This window comes from Polypterus senegalus, chromosome 8, assembly GCF_016835505.1.
Source record: "Polypterus senegalus isolate Bchr_013 chromosome 8, ASM1683550v1, whole genome shotgun sequence".
In the NCBI taxonomy this organism is placed as follows: domain Eukaryota; kingdom Metazoa; phylum Chordata; class Cladistia; order Polypteriformes; family Polypteridae; genus Polypterus; species Polypterus senegalus.
This window is the reverse complement of record NC_053161.1, coordinates 134,638,763-134,656,262: the sequence shown is the minus strand read 5'-3', so window position 1 is coordinate 134,656,262 and position 17,500 is coordinate 134,638,763. Positions and strand designations below refer to the sequence as shown.

General features: G+C 46.1%; 1 protein-coding gene across 4 annotated transcripts in view; it reads left to right on the top strand.

The window, feature by feature from the left end:
• The window catches only part of atp2b1a (ATPase plasma membrane Ca2+ transporting 1a), a 225,119-nt gene that overhangs the window by 139,201 nt on the left and 68,418 nt on the right, over positions 1-17,500 (top strand). For all 4 annotated transcript variants that reach the window (XM_039761795.1, XM_039761793.1, XM_039761797.1 and 1 more), the window contains one exon: positions 10,854-11,006. In XM_039761795.1, coding sequence (XP_039617729.1) covers positions 10,854-11,006 — 153 coding nt within the window. The remainder of the gene's footprint in view (positions 1-10,853; positions 11,007-17,500) is intronic.

Genomic DNA, 17,500 nt, shown 5'->3' with positions numbered 1-17,500 from the left:
AAAGTTGAATAGATTAACCAAATCATCAGTATTAAGATAAGGATAAGGACACCCTCCTTATCCTCATCATAATACTGATTTTTCATGTACTGTAGGTATTTGCCATGTAAGTATGTTTGAAGTGACTGGCAGAAAAAGACTAACAAGAAAGTGAAACTGGAACATTATTCATTTCAGAATTACAGGCAGAAAAACCAAATAACCAAGATCCAATGTTTGCCTGTGTTGGATCGAGTAAAGTTGAAGGATTCAATCAGATGTAAATATTTCTCACCTAGTTTTTAAAAGGATATCAACTGAGTATTAAAATCATAAAGGACTAAAACATTGTCATATTAAGTCATAACTGACAACAAAATGCTTATATAATTGGGGTTCTGTACACAAAGGTGCAAAGCACCAGTTCATTTAAGTCCACCTTGAGTAGCAGCACCTCAAAATGTGAGTAAGAATTTAACGACCATTTCAATGAAGATCACAGCCAAACAGTCACCTAGACCTTTAATTCTGAGAGTGCTAAGGATGTGTCTATCGGGGAGGGGGGAGAGCTCAGAAAGGGAACTTGGCTAACAAAGAATCATTTATCTGTCAAAAGTTAGTAGTCCTAATAGTACAAAAAACTTGTATCATTTAGGATTTTTTTTTTAAATAAAGATGTTCCATTGAATTGGACCATCCTAACTCAAGCAGAGCTGCTTACCTATGGCAATGAATATCTAGTTGGTGCAGATTTCATAAAACCACTCCACCTTTATGAAGTTGCTGATGCCCAAAGAAACCGTGGAGAACTGCAGCTATTAGGATTGGAACGACGAGTCAAAGCCTAGCATGTCCTATCTCTAGAGACAGGCGGATGATAAAGCAATTCCTAACAAACAGTAGCCTTCTAGTGCCATAGTGTCCATGGAACAAGGCCAAGAGTATTGTGATGCCACCATGTCTTCTCCAGAGCATGATACATACCTGTTTGCATTAACAAGAGCAAAGGTGTGCAGCAAAATGACCACCTTGCATAACATTCTGCCAATACAAGTATGAACATGAATAGGAGGTTGATGATGATAATGCATGGAATTTATGAATTGAAGAGACTGAAAACAAATTTTGATATGTAATCATAGCAAAAGCAAGTAGTACACAGCTAGAGAAGAAATACACTGGCCACATCTTTCAGAAATAAATGCATGCAAGTAGATGGATGTTGGGCAGGTGCAAATTTTATAGCAAACAGCAATAGCTTTATCAAAGTTTGAATGTATCTGAGCAATGCTTGTGTCTGCAAAAAAATAAATATTCTATTATCACTTTGCCATCTTGGAGTTTTGAATATTGCTTGATGTGGGGCAAACATTAATTTAAATGATTTTAGCATAAGGCCGCAATATAAGATGTAAAAAAGTGTAGTAGCCTGAATACTTTTGTGAATGCACTTTATACTCACTGACATTAGTTATATTAGCTTTTAATAGGTATTCAAGAAGATAAACATAAGTTGTTGAGAAACATCATTCCATCCATCCATTCATTGTCCACCGCTTATTCGAGGTTGGGTCACGGGGGCAGAAGCCTAAGCAGGGAAGCTCAGACCTCCCTGTCCTCGGCCACCTCCTCCAGCTCCTCTGGGGGGACCCCCGAGGTATTCCCAGGCCAGCCGGGAGATATAATCCCTCCAGCGTGTCCTAGGTCTGCCCCGTGGCTTTCTTCCAGTGGGCCATACCCAGAACATCCCCCCCAGGGAGGCATCCAGGGGGCATCATGACGAGTTGCCCGAACCACCTCAACTGACTCCTCTCAATGCGGAGGAGCAGCAACTTTACTCTGGGTCTCTCCCGGATAACTGAATTCCTCACTCTAAGGTAAGGGAAAAGTCCAGCCACCCTGCAGAGAAAATTCATTTTGGCCTCTTTTATCCGCGATCTTGCTCTTTTGGTCACTACCCAAAGCTCGTGGCCATAGGTGAGGGTAGGAACGTAGATCGACTGGTAAATCAACAGCCTCGCCTTTTGGCTCTGTTCTCTCTTCACCACGACTGACTGTTGCAGAGCCTGAATTACTGCGGATGTCACACCGATTCGTCTGTCAACCTCCCGCCCCATTCTTCCCTCACTCGTGAACAAGACCCCAAGATACTTGAACTCATCCACTTGGGGCAGTAATTTGTTCCCAAACCAGAGAGAGCATTCCACCCTTTTCTGGCAGAGAACCATGGCCTTGGATTTAGAGGTGCTGCCTCTCATCCCCGCTACTTCACACTCGGCTGCAAACCGCTCCAGTGAGAGCTGGAGGTCACTGTCCGATGAAGCCAACAGAATCACGTCATCCACAAATTGCAGAGATGAGATTCTGAGGTCACCGAACCAGACCCCCTCCACTCCTTGGCTGTGCCTAGAAATTCTGTCCATAGAACTTATGAACAGAATCGATGACATAGGGCAGCCCTGGCAGAGTCCAACCTCAACAGGAAATGAGTTTGACTTATTACCGGCAATGCGGACCAAACTCTTGCTCCACCTATACAGGGACTGAATGGCTCATAACAACGAGCCTTGTATCCCGTACACTTGGAGCACACCCCACAGGATGCTTCGAGGGACATGGTCGAATGCCTTTTCCAAATCCACAAAACACATGTGGACTGGTTGGGCAAACTCCCATGCCCCCTCCAGGATCCTGGCTAGGGTGTAGAGCTGGTCCAGTGTTCCACGGCCTGAACGGAATCTGCATTGTTCCTCTTGAATCCGAGATTCGACCATCAACCGAACTCTTCTCCAGCACCCCTGAATAGACCTTACTGGGGAGTGTGATCCCCCTATAGTTGGAGCACATCCTCCGGTCACCCTTCTTAAAAAGGGGGACCACCACCCTGTTTTGCCAATCCAGAGGCACTGTCTCCGATATCCATGCAATGTTGCAGCAACGTGTCAACCAGGACAACCCCACAACATCCAGAGCCTTGAGGAACTTAGGGTGAACCTCGTAAACCCCAGGGGCCCTGCCACCTTGGAGCTTGAACTACCTGGGTGACCTCGGCCCCTGATATGGACGGGCCCCCTCCCCAGAGACCTCTAGCTCTGCTTACTCCAAGGAAGACATGCTGGTGGGATTGAGAAGATCCTCGGAGTATTCCTTCCACCAGTCAATAACGTCTGCAGTTGAAGTTAGCAGGGCCCCATCTCCACTGTACACAGTGTTGGTGGAGCATCGCTTTCCCCTCCTGGGGCTCTTGACATTTTGCCAGAACCTTCTCAGTGCTGACTGTAAGTTGTTTTTCATGGCTTCCCCAAACTCCTCCCTTGCCCAAGTTTTTGCCTCTGCAACAGCCAGTGCCGCCACACAGTGGCCCGCCAGTACCCCTCAGCTGCCTCTGGAGTCCCACTGTTCAACCAGACCCGATAGGACTCTTTCTTCAACTTGACGGCCTCTCGAACCTTAGGTCTCCACCTCCGGGTATGTGGATTGCCGCCACGAGAGGCACAGACAACTTGGCGGCCACAGCTCTGTTATGCTGCTTCGACAATGGAGGCTCGGAGCATGGCCCATTCAGACTCGATGTCCTTCGCCTCCCGCAGAATGAGGTTGAAGTTCTGCTGGAGGTGGCAGTTAAAGGTCTTTCTGACCAGCTCCTCTGCCAGACGTTCCCAGAAGACCCTCATTATACATTTTTGGTCTGTCCAGCAGCCTCTCCCGGCCTCTGATTCAACTTACCACCAGGTGGTGATCAGTTGACAGCTCAGCCCCTCTCTTCACCCAAGTGTCCAAGACATAAAGTCACAGATCCAATGACACGATTACAAAGTCGATCATCGAGCTGTGACCTTGGGCATCCTGGCACCAAGTGCACTTATGGACTTTTGCTCAAACATGGTGTTCGTTATGGACAATCCATGGTCAGCACAGAAGTCCAACAACTGAACACCACTCGAGTTTAGATCGGGGAGGCCGTTCCTCCCAATTACACCTCTCCAGGTTTCAGTGTCTTTGGCGACATGACCATTTAAGTCTCACAGCAGGACGATAGAGTCCCCAGGAGATGCGCCTTGCAGCGTTCTTCCAGGATCTCCAAGAAGGCTGGGTACTCTGAACTGCCATTCAACGCATAAGCGCAAACAGTCAGAATCCTACCCCAACTTGAAGGCGCAGGGAAGCAACCCTCTCGTCGAACGGGGAGAACCCCAATGTGCAGGCCTTGAGCCGGAGGGCAATAAGCAAGCCCACCCCTGCCCGACACCTTTCACCCACAGCAACTCCAGAGTGGAACAAAGTGCAGCCTCTCTCAAGAGGAATGGTTCCAGAGCCCAGACCGTGCGTATAAGTGAGCCCGACTATATCTAGCCAGTACCAGTTCAGGCTTCTTCCCCACCAGAGATGTAACATTCCATGTCCCAAGAGCCAGTTTTGGCAACCGAGGGTTAGAACGCCAGAGTTCCTGCATTCAGCCACCACCCATATCACATTGCACCCGACCCCTATGGCCCCTCTCGAAGGTGGTGGGCCCACAAGAGAGCGGAACCACGTTGCTCCTTCGGGCTGAGCCCAGCTGTGCCCCATGGTCAAAGGTCCAGCCACCAGGTGCTTGCCAGTGAGCCCCTCCCCTGGACCTGGCTCCAGGGTGGGTACCCTTTCCCGGGCAAGGGAAATGCCAATCCTTGATTTAAATCCATGTGGGTTCTCAGGATCGAGTTAGTCTGGATCTTCACCTCAGACCTGGTTATGCCTTGGGAAGCCTTACCAGGGGAACATAGCTCTGATGATCACTAGGCTGCACAAGCACTTCTCCACTTGAAGTCAGGTATTATATGCATTCTAAATGTTTGGTATCCTAGCTTGCAGGCTATTTATATTTAGTGAATATTAACTCTTTGAGGGCTGAATATTTTTCCCAAAAATCAGTTTTCTGAAAAGCACAGAAAACAATGGGTTCACACACAAATCAACATAACTTTGTTGCTGCCTGCTGCAGCTGTTATCAGCACCTGTTTGGCGCCTCCGGCAGCAGCGGCTGTGTGTGGGCAGCTTGCTTACCAGCAGGAATGTGCGGAGCACAGTCTGCCTTGTTATCACGTGGCAGGTGGATGGTGGTTGTAGTCACAGTGTGATGCAATCTGGTTTGTACCTCTTGTCGTAATAAGTGGTAGTCCTCCCAGGCAAACATTGCTGTAGGCTCATCAGCTACGCAAACTTGTTCAGCACTGCGATCAGCTGGGGACAGATCAGTTGATGATGGTACCTCACTTTTGTTTTCGATTTCCATCTCCAGATCACTTGCATCAAAATCTGAGTCTAACGAGTCAGATTCAGTGCTAATAATTAAAATGTTGTTCATGGAGTATTTTGCTTTGTGCATTCTTTTTGCTTTGGTCTTTCGCCAGGTGTCTGCCATTTGAGATTTCTTGCTCTTTGCTACTCCTGCACGTGCAGGGAATCATGGTCAAATCAATTAAGCTAACTTTTTTTCTTCTGGCAAAGAGTAGAACTAACGTAACAGAGTTTTGTCGCAGTTTACAGCTGATTACCATCCTGTACCAAAGAATTTCGACAAAAGTCGACATCTACCCTGAAAGAGTTAATATACAGTGGTGTGAAAAACTATTTGCCCCCTTACTGATTTCTTATTCTTTTGCATGTTTGTCACACAAAATGTTTCTGATCATCAAACACATTTAACCATTAGTCAAATATAATACAAGTAAACACAAAATGCAGTTTTTAAATGATGATTTTTATTATTTAGGGAGAAAAAATCCAAACCTACATGGCCCTGTGTGAAAAAGTAATTGCCCCCTGAACCTAATAACTAGTTGGGCCACCCTTCGCAGCAATAACTGCAATCAAGCATTTGCAATAACTTGCAATGAGTCTTTTACAGCACTGGAGGAATTTTGGCCCACTCATCTTTGCAGAATTGTTGTAATTCAGCTTTATTTGAGGGTTTTCTAGCATGAACCACCTTTTTAAGGTCATGCCATAGCATCTCAATTGGATTCAAATCAGGACTTTGACTAGGCCACTCAAGTCTTTATTTTGTTTTTCTTCAGCCATTCAGAGGTGGATTTGCTGGTGTGTTTTGGGTCATTGTCCTGTTGCAGCACCCAAGATCACTTCAGCTTGAGTTGACGAACAGATGGCCGGACATTCTCCTTCAGGATTTTTTGGTAGACAGTAGAATTCATGGTTCCATCTATCACAGCAAGCCTTCCAGGTCCTGAAGCAGCAAAACAACCCCAGACCATCACACTACCACCACCATATTTTACTGTTGGTATGATGTTCGTTTTCTGAAATGCTGTGTTCCTTTTACGCCAGATGTAACGGACATTTGCCTTCCAAAAAGTTCAACTTTTGTCTCATCAGTCCACAAGGTATTTTCCCAAAAGTCTTGGCAATCATTGAGATGTTTCTTAGCAAAATTGAGACGAGCCCTAATGTTCTTTTTGCTTAACAGTGGTTTGCGTCTTGGAAATCTGCCATACAGGCCGTTTTTGCCCAGTCTTTCTTATGGTGGAGTCGTGAACACTGACCTTAATTGAGGCAAGTGAGGCCTGCAGTTCTTTAGACGTTGTCCTGGGGTCTTTTGTGACCTCTCGGATGAGTCGCCTCTGCGCCTTGGGGTAATTTTGGTCGGCCGGCCACTCCTGGGGAGGTTCACCACTGTTCCATGTTTTTGCCATTTGTGGATAATGGCTCTTACTGTGGTTCACTGGAGTCCCAAAGCTTTAGAAATGGCTTTATAACCTTTACCAGACTGATAGATCTCAATTACTTCTGTTCTCATTTGTTCCTGAATTTCTTTGGATCTTGGCATGATGTCTAGCTTTTGAGGTGCTTTTGGTCTACTTCGTGTCAGGCAGCTCCTATTTAAGTGATTTCTTGATTGAAACAGGTGTGGCAGTAATCAGGCCTGGGGGTGGCTACGGAAATTGAACTCAGGTGTGACACACCACAGTTAGGGTTATTTTTAACAAGGGGGCAATTACTTTTTCACACAGGGCCATGTAGGTTTGGATTTTTTTCTCCCTAAATAATAAAACCATCATTTAAAAGCTGCATTTTGTGTTTACTTGTGTTATATTTGACTAATGGTTAAATGTGTTTGATGATCAGAAACATTTTGTGTGACAAACATGCAAAAGAATAAGAAATCAGGAAGGGGGCAAATAGTTTTTCACACCACTGTATTAGGTTATATTACATACACACTGTCCTTGAAATTGCATTTCAAGAAGCAGGGAGAGAGGGAATAATTTAGCGCTAGGACCGCCATGGCCATTACCAGTTGAACATGAGCTTTTAAATCTTTATTTCATCAATGTTCGTCTAACTCCTGTCTCCTTGAGTTTTCCTAAATTGCTGTAGTTAAAACGCCATTGTTGTTGCAACTCTGAAATTCTTTTCTGCAAACTTTATTGAAAATTTTCTTTGCTTTTTATACTAAAGATTTGCCACCCTATTACAACTACAAGCAACACCATTGAAAGTGCTTTTTATACAAACAGTTTTCACTCTATTACCACTACAAGCAACACCATCAAAAGTTGGTATGCAGTTGGGAATCACTGTCATTCACTTACAGCTTCCTTGACTGCATTTGCATATTCTTTTTATGTTGACAAATCCTCTCCTACTGCTGATAATGACATTGTTCACCAAATCCCAGATGTGAATTGCTTCCTGTCTTCAGCAGACAACCAAGTAAATAATCAATGAAAAAATGTCACACTTAACCTTCATGTTGTTGTACTGATGTAGAAAAAATCAAATCTGTTGGCTCTAGATATTTCAGGTAGGTTTAAAACAGCTATACATTTGCATGAAATGGTATCAAAATATTTTTCTCAAACAGTACAATATTAAGTACTCTGCCAGCATGAATGTGATGCGGGGAATGGAGAACATCCAGAGTGGCCAATAGTGGATGGAGCAGTTAAGCCACAAGTGAAGGTCTCATTGGTGAATGGGGGCTCATTCAAAGTTTTCACAGTCACAGCAGACCCAATAATAAAAGCAAGTGCAAGAATGAAAGGTTGGCTTTTCTGATGCAACATGGCAATAAATGGGGCACCTTTTTAGGGTGGAAATGACTAGAGTAATGCTGTATTAAAAAGCTGGCACATGTATTGGACTACATACACACAATCGCATGTATTCAGTGAGATACAGAATGATTTAATGGCAGATAAGTACTCATGCAAAGAAAACAAGACTATTGTATTTGCATACATTGTCTCATCTGTCATGTCTGTGAAAACAAGTAACCTACATTCACTGAAGGATCGGTATGTACAAATTGTGCCATCTTGCATGTTTGTCTTTCCCCACATAAATATGATAGTATCTGTGCACTTTGTATACCGACAGCTTTGCTACTGTGGCAGACATTTGGCAGAATTTGTCCGTACTTAAAAGGTGTGATGCAGTTCTGTTCAGACATACCTGTGGATAATCACTTAATTATGTAATGTTCACGCTTTTCTTATCCAACAAAAGTCAAACCTGCCAGGTCTAGAATTTTGGATTACTGCTTATCAGAGTAACAGATCTATACAGTGCCCTCCATAATGTTTGGGACACAAACACATTTTTCCTTGATGTGTCCCTTTCCTCCAGTTTGAAATTATAATTTGAACAATTCAGATATATTTAAAGTGCACATTGCAGACTTTAAGTGCATTTGCATACATTTTGGTCACACTATAAAAAAAAATTTATACATGGTCGCCAATTTCAAGGTACTGTACCATAATGTTTCGGCGTCACATGTGTTTGTGATTACTCAGATGTGTTTCATTGCTTTATTAGTGCAGGCATAAGATACATAGGTTTTGCATTCTTAACCTTGAGCCTGTAGCTGCCATTGATCAACATGAGGATATGAACTGTGCCAGTGAAAGCCAAAGAAGCCATTATCAGGCAGAAAACCAAGAATAAAGCTATTCGAGAGATCAGTAAAACCTTGGGATTACCTAAATCTACTGTTTGGAATATCATTAAGAAGAAAGAATGAACTGGTGAGCTCAGTAATCAGAAAGGAACTGGCAGGCCAAGGCAGACCTTCACTACTGATGACCGAAGAGTCTTCACCATGAAAAGGATAGGCTTCTGGGGCTTTTTCTAACAGACCAGAAACAGTCTTCAGGAGTTAGGGGAGTATGTGTAGGACTGCTTATCCACAGAAGACTTAATGGACAGAAATACAGAGGCCACACTCCAAGATGCAAACCATTAGTTAGCCACAAAAGCAGAACTGCCACATTACAATTAGTGAAAAAGTACTTAAAGCAGACTTCTTTTAGAAGGTCTTGTGGACATATGACACAATGATGAACTTGGCTAGAGCAAAATGTGGAGATGAAAAGGAATTCCCCAACGTCCAAAGTATACCACTTCATCGGTTAAGTGTGGTGGTGGGGGTGTTATGAATTGGGCTTCGATGATGTAGCTGCTGACGGCAGTTGCTTGTTGAATTCAGAGGCGTAAAGAAACATCTGCTTGAGTTCTAGTAAATGCCTCCAAACCCACTAGACGAGGATTCATTGTACAAGATAATGATCCCAGACATGCTGCTAAGGCAACAGAGGAGTTTTTCAAAGCCACAAAATGGAAAATTCTTTAATAGTCAATCCTTTTTCCTGATTTAATTCCAATTGTGTATGTTTTCCATATGCTGTATTGAGATCTTAAAGGGACAAGTCCCCAAAACAAGCAGGAGTTGAAGATGGCTGCATTAGTACCTTGGCAGAGCATCAGCAGAGAAGATACTCAGCACCTGGTTATGTCTATGAATTGTTGACTTCATTCACTCATTGCATGCACGGGATATGCAAGCAAGTACTAAATATGAGTGCTTTAATAGACCTACCATTGCTGTATCCCAAACATTATGAAAATGTGCCTCTGTATAAAAGTGTTGCCATTTCACATGTGGTGTGAGGGCATTCTTTGTGTGTGTGTGTGTATATAATAAAAATAATAAACTATACACACACTATTTCTTTTTGCAGATCACACTGTATTGTCAAGGAAAGACAGTGTGACTGGGGATGTGACTCTTGAGCCTTTCATAGGCAATGTGAAAAAATCACTGACAATATTTTCACTACTTTTTGCCTGGAAAATAAGCTACTTGCTCAAAGGACAAGCCTGCTCCATATCAAACTTTGAAGAGAATGAGACATTGCTTCACTGCCAAAAGAAGAAATAAAATGTTCCATATGTAAAGTTGTTTCAAAAATAGTGATTTTTTTTTTTTATTTATTTTTGATTTATTTTCCTCTAAAATAATATCCTATTCCCAAAGGGTAGAGTTTGAGCTTCTTCTTAAGTCTAGAAAACCATTTTCAACAAAACACCTAAAGGAGTGCTGCAGTCTGTTTTCCTTACTCGTAGGAGCACCATGTAAGAAAGTTTGAGAACCACTGGATGTTTGCTAATCGGAGGTTTAGCAGTGGGCTTGGAAGAGGAGGAACTGTACACTGGTCTTCTCTGGGTGTGTGCCTTTGCTCCCTATTTTCTACATAGGGCTCTGAGGAGGGGCTTTGGCGGCGAGTGAAAACTTGATGAACAAGATTATTGGCAAACCCTGAACATTTGCAGAATGTGCTGTATTGAATCTTGTAAATTGTGCACAATTACTGTCAGATTATGAAGTGTACTTTTGTCTGTTTAAAAAATGTAATGTTGGACTTCTGAGCGGGAAGTCATTCCTTTATGAGGTCACTGATTAACAGTGAATGGAACAACAAATTCAAACCCGCTAGTAGCAGATTGAGCCAAATACCTTGTTACAATCTACTGCATAGATTGATATACAATAAACATACGTAAAAGTACATTTTTGTGTGTTTTCATTGTTTTAGGTACTCATGTCATGGAAGGGTCGGGAAAAATGGTGGTTACTGCAGTTGGAGTGAATTCACAGACTGGGATTATATTTACATTACTTGGAAGTGGGGATGATGAAGAAAAAGAAAAAGAAAAGGAAGAGAAGGAGAAAAAAAAAGATAAGAAAGGTATTTACATTCCTTGTAGTAAAATATTTTAATTAGAGCAGTGTTTCAAGAAATGTAATTTAAAATGCATTAATGAAAAGTTGATGCCCCCAGTTAAATGTAAATTGATTAATTTAAAAACCATATGTATATATGTGTATGTGTGTGTATATATATCTGTATGTGTGTGTATGTATGGTTCCTTTTTCATATTTAGAGTGTACCTGTATACTGTCTATAAACACTCCTTTATACTGTTTGGTGGTTGCCTGTCCATAGACTCCTTTCTCTAAATGATCAAGACATTGGCAACATCCACCTCACATCTGGTAATGTGTCAGAGGTGACATATATACAGTTCACCTGTATTAGAGTATCTGTATCTACACACTCAGCCTACTGTGTTGTGGTGCCTGTCCATTGCCTGCATTCTCCAATTCTGATCATTATTTCTATCATCATTTATTTATTTACCCTATCCAATTCTGTCTCCTTGGGCGAGATCAGTAGGTAACTCTGCATCAGTCCATTTACCCAATCTTTGGCCCTGTGATCCAATTTTTTTCCTTTTTTGTTTTTTTTTTTCATTGCTTTTTTTTCTTTTCTAATTTCAAATATCACTTTCAGGTGATTGATGTGGCCTTCGCCACCACCACCTACTCAAAGCATCATGTTGCTCCAATAGTGATGGTTGGATTAAAAGTCAGAAGTCTACGTGACCATCATCATCAAGTCCTTCTGTGAGAACCCTAAATCCAAAGAGGACTGTTTCATTTATGTTAGGTAGAATGCCCAGAGGGGACTGGGCAGTCTAATGGTCTTGAATCCCTAAAGATTTTATTTTTTCTCCAGCTGTCTGGAGTTTTTTTGGTTTTTTTCCCAAAGAGGGAGCCTGAGAAACAGCTACCACATCCAAGGAAGGCAGCAGGCGCACAAATTACTCACTCCCGGCTCATGGAGGTAGTGAAAAAAAATAACAATGCAGGACTCTTTCGATGCCCTGTAATTGGAATGAGCGTACTTTAAATCCTTGCACGAGGATCCATTGGAGGGCAAGTCTGGTGCCAGCAGCTGTGGTAATTCCAGCTCCAATAGCGTATATTAAAGTTGCTGCAGTTATAAAGCTTGTAGTTGGATCTTGGGATCGAGCTGGCAGTCTGCCATGAGGCGAGCTACTGCCTGTCCCAGCCCCTGCCTCTCGGCGCCCCCTCGATGCTCTTGACTGACTGTCCCACGGGGTCCGAAGCATTTACTTTGGAAAAAATTAGTGTTCCAAGCAGGCCCCCCCGCCCGAATACCGCAGCTAGGAATAATGGAATAGGACTCCGGTTCTATTCTGTGGGTTTCCTGAACCGGGGCCATGATTAAGAGGGACTGCCAGGGGCATTCATATTGCGCTGCTAGAGGTGAAATTCTTGGACCGGCGCAAGACGAGCGAGAGTGAAAGCATTTGTCAAGAATGTTTTCATTAATCAAGAACGAAAGTCGGAGGTTCGAAGACTATCTGATACCGTCGTAGTTCCGACTATAAACAATGCCAACTAGCAACTGTTAGAGCTCGCCGCTTCCCGGGGCCGAGGGATCGACCTGCCCGGTCTTGCCCCCCTCCCCGTGGGGGGGGGTGCCAGGCACGGCCCCCCGCTCCTCCGGGACGGACTGTCCCAGCCAGTGCGTCCCCAGCCAAGCCAAGCAGGGACTTAGAAAAGTTTCTGAGGTTTAGACAGGGGGTCATTCAAAAAGCAGGGACTACACAGTCACTCAAGTTGCCTTCCTCTCCCGTTGGCCTGGCGGGGTGGAAAACCCGGCCACTCAGGAATCTGCATGCTCCCGGAGGGTGGCGGGGAGGGCATCTGATATAGGTACTCCTATACAGGTGAACTGTATATATGTCACCACTGACACATTACCAGATGTGAGGTGGATGTTGCCAATGTCTTGATCATTTAGAGAAAGGAGTCTATGGACAGGCAACCACCAAACAGTATAAAGGAGTGTTTATAGACAGTATACAGGTCCACTCTAATATGAAAAAGGAACCTCAGATCCGGGAGTCGGTCAGATTGCTCGGATAGAGTTGGTATAGAAAACACCACACTGCACACACACTGAGTAGTGCTTTCTGAGCATAGCTCGCCTTTTTCAGAGGGAAGGGCGATGTAGGTATGAGGTTTGCGTACATGGGGTCATCCAAAAACCAGATGTGGGGACATGTGGAATGTCAGCGCACGTGGGGGTCATCCAAAAAGCAGGTCTGGGGTCATCCAGAATGAAAGCGGGCATGGGGTCATCCAAAAAGCAGGTATGGGGTCATCCACCGCGCACCCGACCCCGGAGGGACAGGGACGGAGGGGCTTTTTGGATGACCCCATGTCTGAACCTCCGACCAATGTAATATATAATATATATGTGTATATGTATGTATGTGTGTGTGTGTGTGTGTGTGTATGTATGTGTATATATATATATATATATATATACTGTGTATATATATATATATATATATATATATATATATATATATATATATATATATATATATATATATATATATATATAACTGCTCAAAAAAATTAAAGGAACACTTTGAAAACACATCAGATCTCAATGGGAAAAAGAAATCCTCCCGGATATCTATACTGATATAGACTGGGCAATGTGTTAGGAACGAAAGGATGCCACATCGTTTGACGGAAATGAAAATGATCAACCTACAGAGCCCTGAATTCAAAGACGCTCCAAAAATCAGAGTGAAAAGATTAAGTGGCAGGCTAGTCCATTTTGCCAAAATTTAATTGTAGCAACTCAGAATTGTACGCAGTACTTTGTATGGCCCCTGTGTTCTTGTATACATGCCTGACAACATCGGTGCATGCTTCTAATGAATGGTGTTGTGGGGGATCTCCTCCCAGATCTGGACCAGGGCATCACTGAGCTCCTGGACAGTCTGAGGTGCAACCTGGTGGCATTGGATGGACCAAAACATAATGTCCCAGAGGTGTTCTATTGGATTTAGGTCAGGAAAGTGTGGTGGCCAGTCAATGGTATCAATTCCTTCATCCTCCAGGAACTGCCTGCATACTCACCACATGAGGCCAGGAATTGTCGTGCACCAGGAGCCACTGTACCAGCATAGGGTCTGACAATGGGTCCAAGGATTTCATCCTGATACCTAATGGCAGCCAAGGTGCCTTTGTCAAGCCTGTAGCGGTCTGTGTGACCTCCATGGATATGCCTCCCCAGACAATCATTAACCCACCACCAAACTGCTCATGCTGAATGATGTTACAGGAAGCATAATGTTCTCCATCGCTTCTCCAGGCCCTTTCACTTCTGTCACGTGCTCAGGGTGAACCTGCTCTCATCTGTAAAAAGCACAGGGCACCAGTGGTGCATCTGCCAATTCTGGTTTTCTATGGCGAATGCCAATCGAGCTGCATGCTGCTGGGCAGTGAGCTCAGGGCCCATTAGAGGACATGGGGCCCTTGGGTCACCCTCATGAAGTCTTTCTGGTTGTTTGGTCAGAGACATTCACACCAGTGGCCTGCTGGAGGTCATTTTGTAGGGCTCTGGCAGTGCTCATCCTGTTCCTCCTTGCCCAAAGGAGCAGATACTGGTCCTGCTGATGGGTTATGGACCTTCTATGGCCCTCTCCAGCTCTCCTAGAGTAACTGCTTGTCTTCTAGAATCTCCTCCATGCCCTTGAGACTGTGCAGGGAGACACAGCAAACCTTCTGGCAATGACACATATTGATGTGCCATCCTGGAGAAGTTGGACTACCTGTGCAACCTCTGTAGGGTCCAGGTATCGCCTCATGCTACCAGTAGTGACACTGACTGTAGCCAAATGCAAAACTAGTGAAGAAACAGTCAGAAAAGATGAGGAGGGAAAAATGTCAGTGGCCTCCACCTGTTAAACCATTCCTGTTTTGGGGGTCATCTCATTGTTGCCCCTCTAGTGCATCTGTTGTTAATTTCATTAACACCACAGCAGCTGAAACTGATTAACAACCCCTCTGCTACTTAACTGACCAGATTAATATCCCATAAGTTTCATTGACTTTATGCTATACTCTGATTAAAAAGTGTTCCTTTAATTCTTTTGAGCAGTATATATGTATATATATGTATGTGTATATATATGTATGTGTATATATATGTATGTATATATATATATATGTATGTATATGTATGTATATATATATATGTATGTATATGTATATATATATATGTATGTATATGTATATATATATATGTATGTATATGTATATGTATGTATATGTATGTATATATATGTATGTATATGTATGTATATATATATGTATGTATGTATGTGTATATATATATGTATGTATATATATGTATGTATGTATGTATGTGTATGTGTGTTTGATTTCACCAAAGTCCAGGCCCACAGTCTCTTGTGCCTTCCTGGCCGCCTCCAGTCCTTCCTTAAGCTCTGTCCGCTTCCTCCCGACATCCACCCATCACTGGAGGGAGGCGGCCCCTTATATAATGCCCCCGGATGAGCCCCTGGTGTTTCCGGCATCTGCTCCTTAGCCACGCCCCAGCGTGGCGGAAGTGTCGGCTGACTTCCTGGCAGCTCTCCCGGGCGCCACATAAAGCCCCGGCACTTCCTGGTGTGGCGGAAGTGCCGGGCCTCGATAATTAGGCACTGGGGCGCTGCCTGGCGGTGGCCACGGGTCCCTACAAGGCTGGGCTTCCATGCCCTGTACCCGAGGCCCCTTGCCTAACCAGGACGGACGCCCCCCACTCGGTCTGGAGGGAGGCATACGCCTTCCTCTGGTCCTCCACAGCGCCCCGGCCGGGCTCCAGCCACAGCCGAGGACCGTACGGGATACACCGGCATCGGGGCGCTGCCTGGCGGTGACCACGGGCCCCTGGCTAGGGCTGGGCTTCCATGCCCTTGACCTGTGGTCCCCAACAGAACCAGGACGGACGCCCCCTCGCGGGTGTGGAGGAGGCACAAGCCCTCCTCACGCCCCTCCATGCGCTCGCCGGGCTCCAGCCCCAGCCGGGCGACTGCATCGGGATAATCCGCCTCGGGCGCTTGGCGGTGACCACGGGCCCCTACAGGGTAGGGCTTCCATGCCCTCGACCCGTGGCTCCCAACAGAACCAGGACGGATGCCCCCTCGCGGTCTGGAGGAGGCACAAGCCTTCCTCTCGTCGTCCTGGGCGTCCCAGCCGGGCTCCAGCCCCGGCTGGGGACCACAGTGCCCCACCGCTAGCGAGGACACGTGGGTCCGAACGGCACAACCCGAAAGGGCAGCACGTCCCCGGAGAGGGTCCTACTATGTCCCCAGGGTCCATCACGGTACCCTGGGACATCTTTCTTCGGCACTCCCGCCGACGCAAACGCGCCGCTCTGGTCCGCTGCTCTCGCTCGCCTGTCTCCCCAGCTGGGACACTATTGGCCTCCCGGGCGTGGAGCTCTCGCTGAGCGGCCTGTTTCAGGAGGGCAGGTCCCTGACGACGCCGCCCTCAGCGCCGCCGGGCTTCGGGCCTGTGGAAAAGGAAAAAGAGAGCCAGAAGCACTGCCAGGACACTCACCCCGAGCGCCCTGCCGGTCTCCGTAGCCGCAGTGCTCCTGCCCCTTCCGACAGCCCTGACTTGCCTGCTGAAGTCCTCTGCCGCAGGTTCCATGCACGTCCGCTCCTTGTCCGCGGCACTGCTCTCACAGGCAGCTCGCCCAGCCGCCCAGGGGACTTCCTCTGCCCGCACAGAGGATAGCCTTTCTCCGACGCTAGCACCCAGCGCGCGCTGCTCTTCCTATCGGAGGAACCGCATTCACCCTTCGGTTCCTCCTTCTTCTCTTGACGCCCAACGGTCTGGGTCTGAGCACAGCAAAGCTCAAATCCAACCCCGCCAAGGCCCAGGCAGAGCGACAGGAGACAGCTGCGGGCTTGAAGCGCAGGGCGCTAGGACCCAGGGCACTCAGCAGCCCCGATCCTACCAGCTCCTGCGTGTTTGATCTCCCAGCCTCCCTACCCGCCTGCACCGCCGCCCCGCTGTTGGGAAGTTGCCTACTTGGAGCCGGGTCGTCCCGTGAACGGTCACGCCATGTTCGGCTAACCCCCACTTGCTTTACGGAACGGCAACAATCACCACTCCCTGGCTGTGTTCTGCCTACCTCCGGTTCCAGCGCCGCGACCGATCCTCCGTCTCACGCTGGGCGTCTCTCCCGACGTGACCGCCTTTCCCGTCAGCTGCTCACACTGAGCGGCGAGAACACGCAGCAACTCTTCCAAGGTCGGCTTGGCGGGCCGAAGGGATTCCTCCGACACGCGCCGAGCCGCTGGTGGAGAGAGAGAGACAGACGTCGGTGAGCTTACCTGTCCATCAGCTCGATGAGATGCCTGCCTCTTCTGGGCCACTCCCTCTGGCCCAATCGGGTCTCGGTTTGGCACGAGACTGGCGTTCCTAGGTCCCACCTCCATCCAATCCTCGGCGGGCACACCAGACACACCAACCAATCCCGTGCCTGTCAGCGGCGGA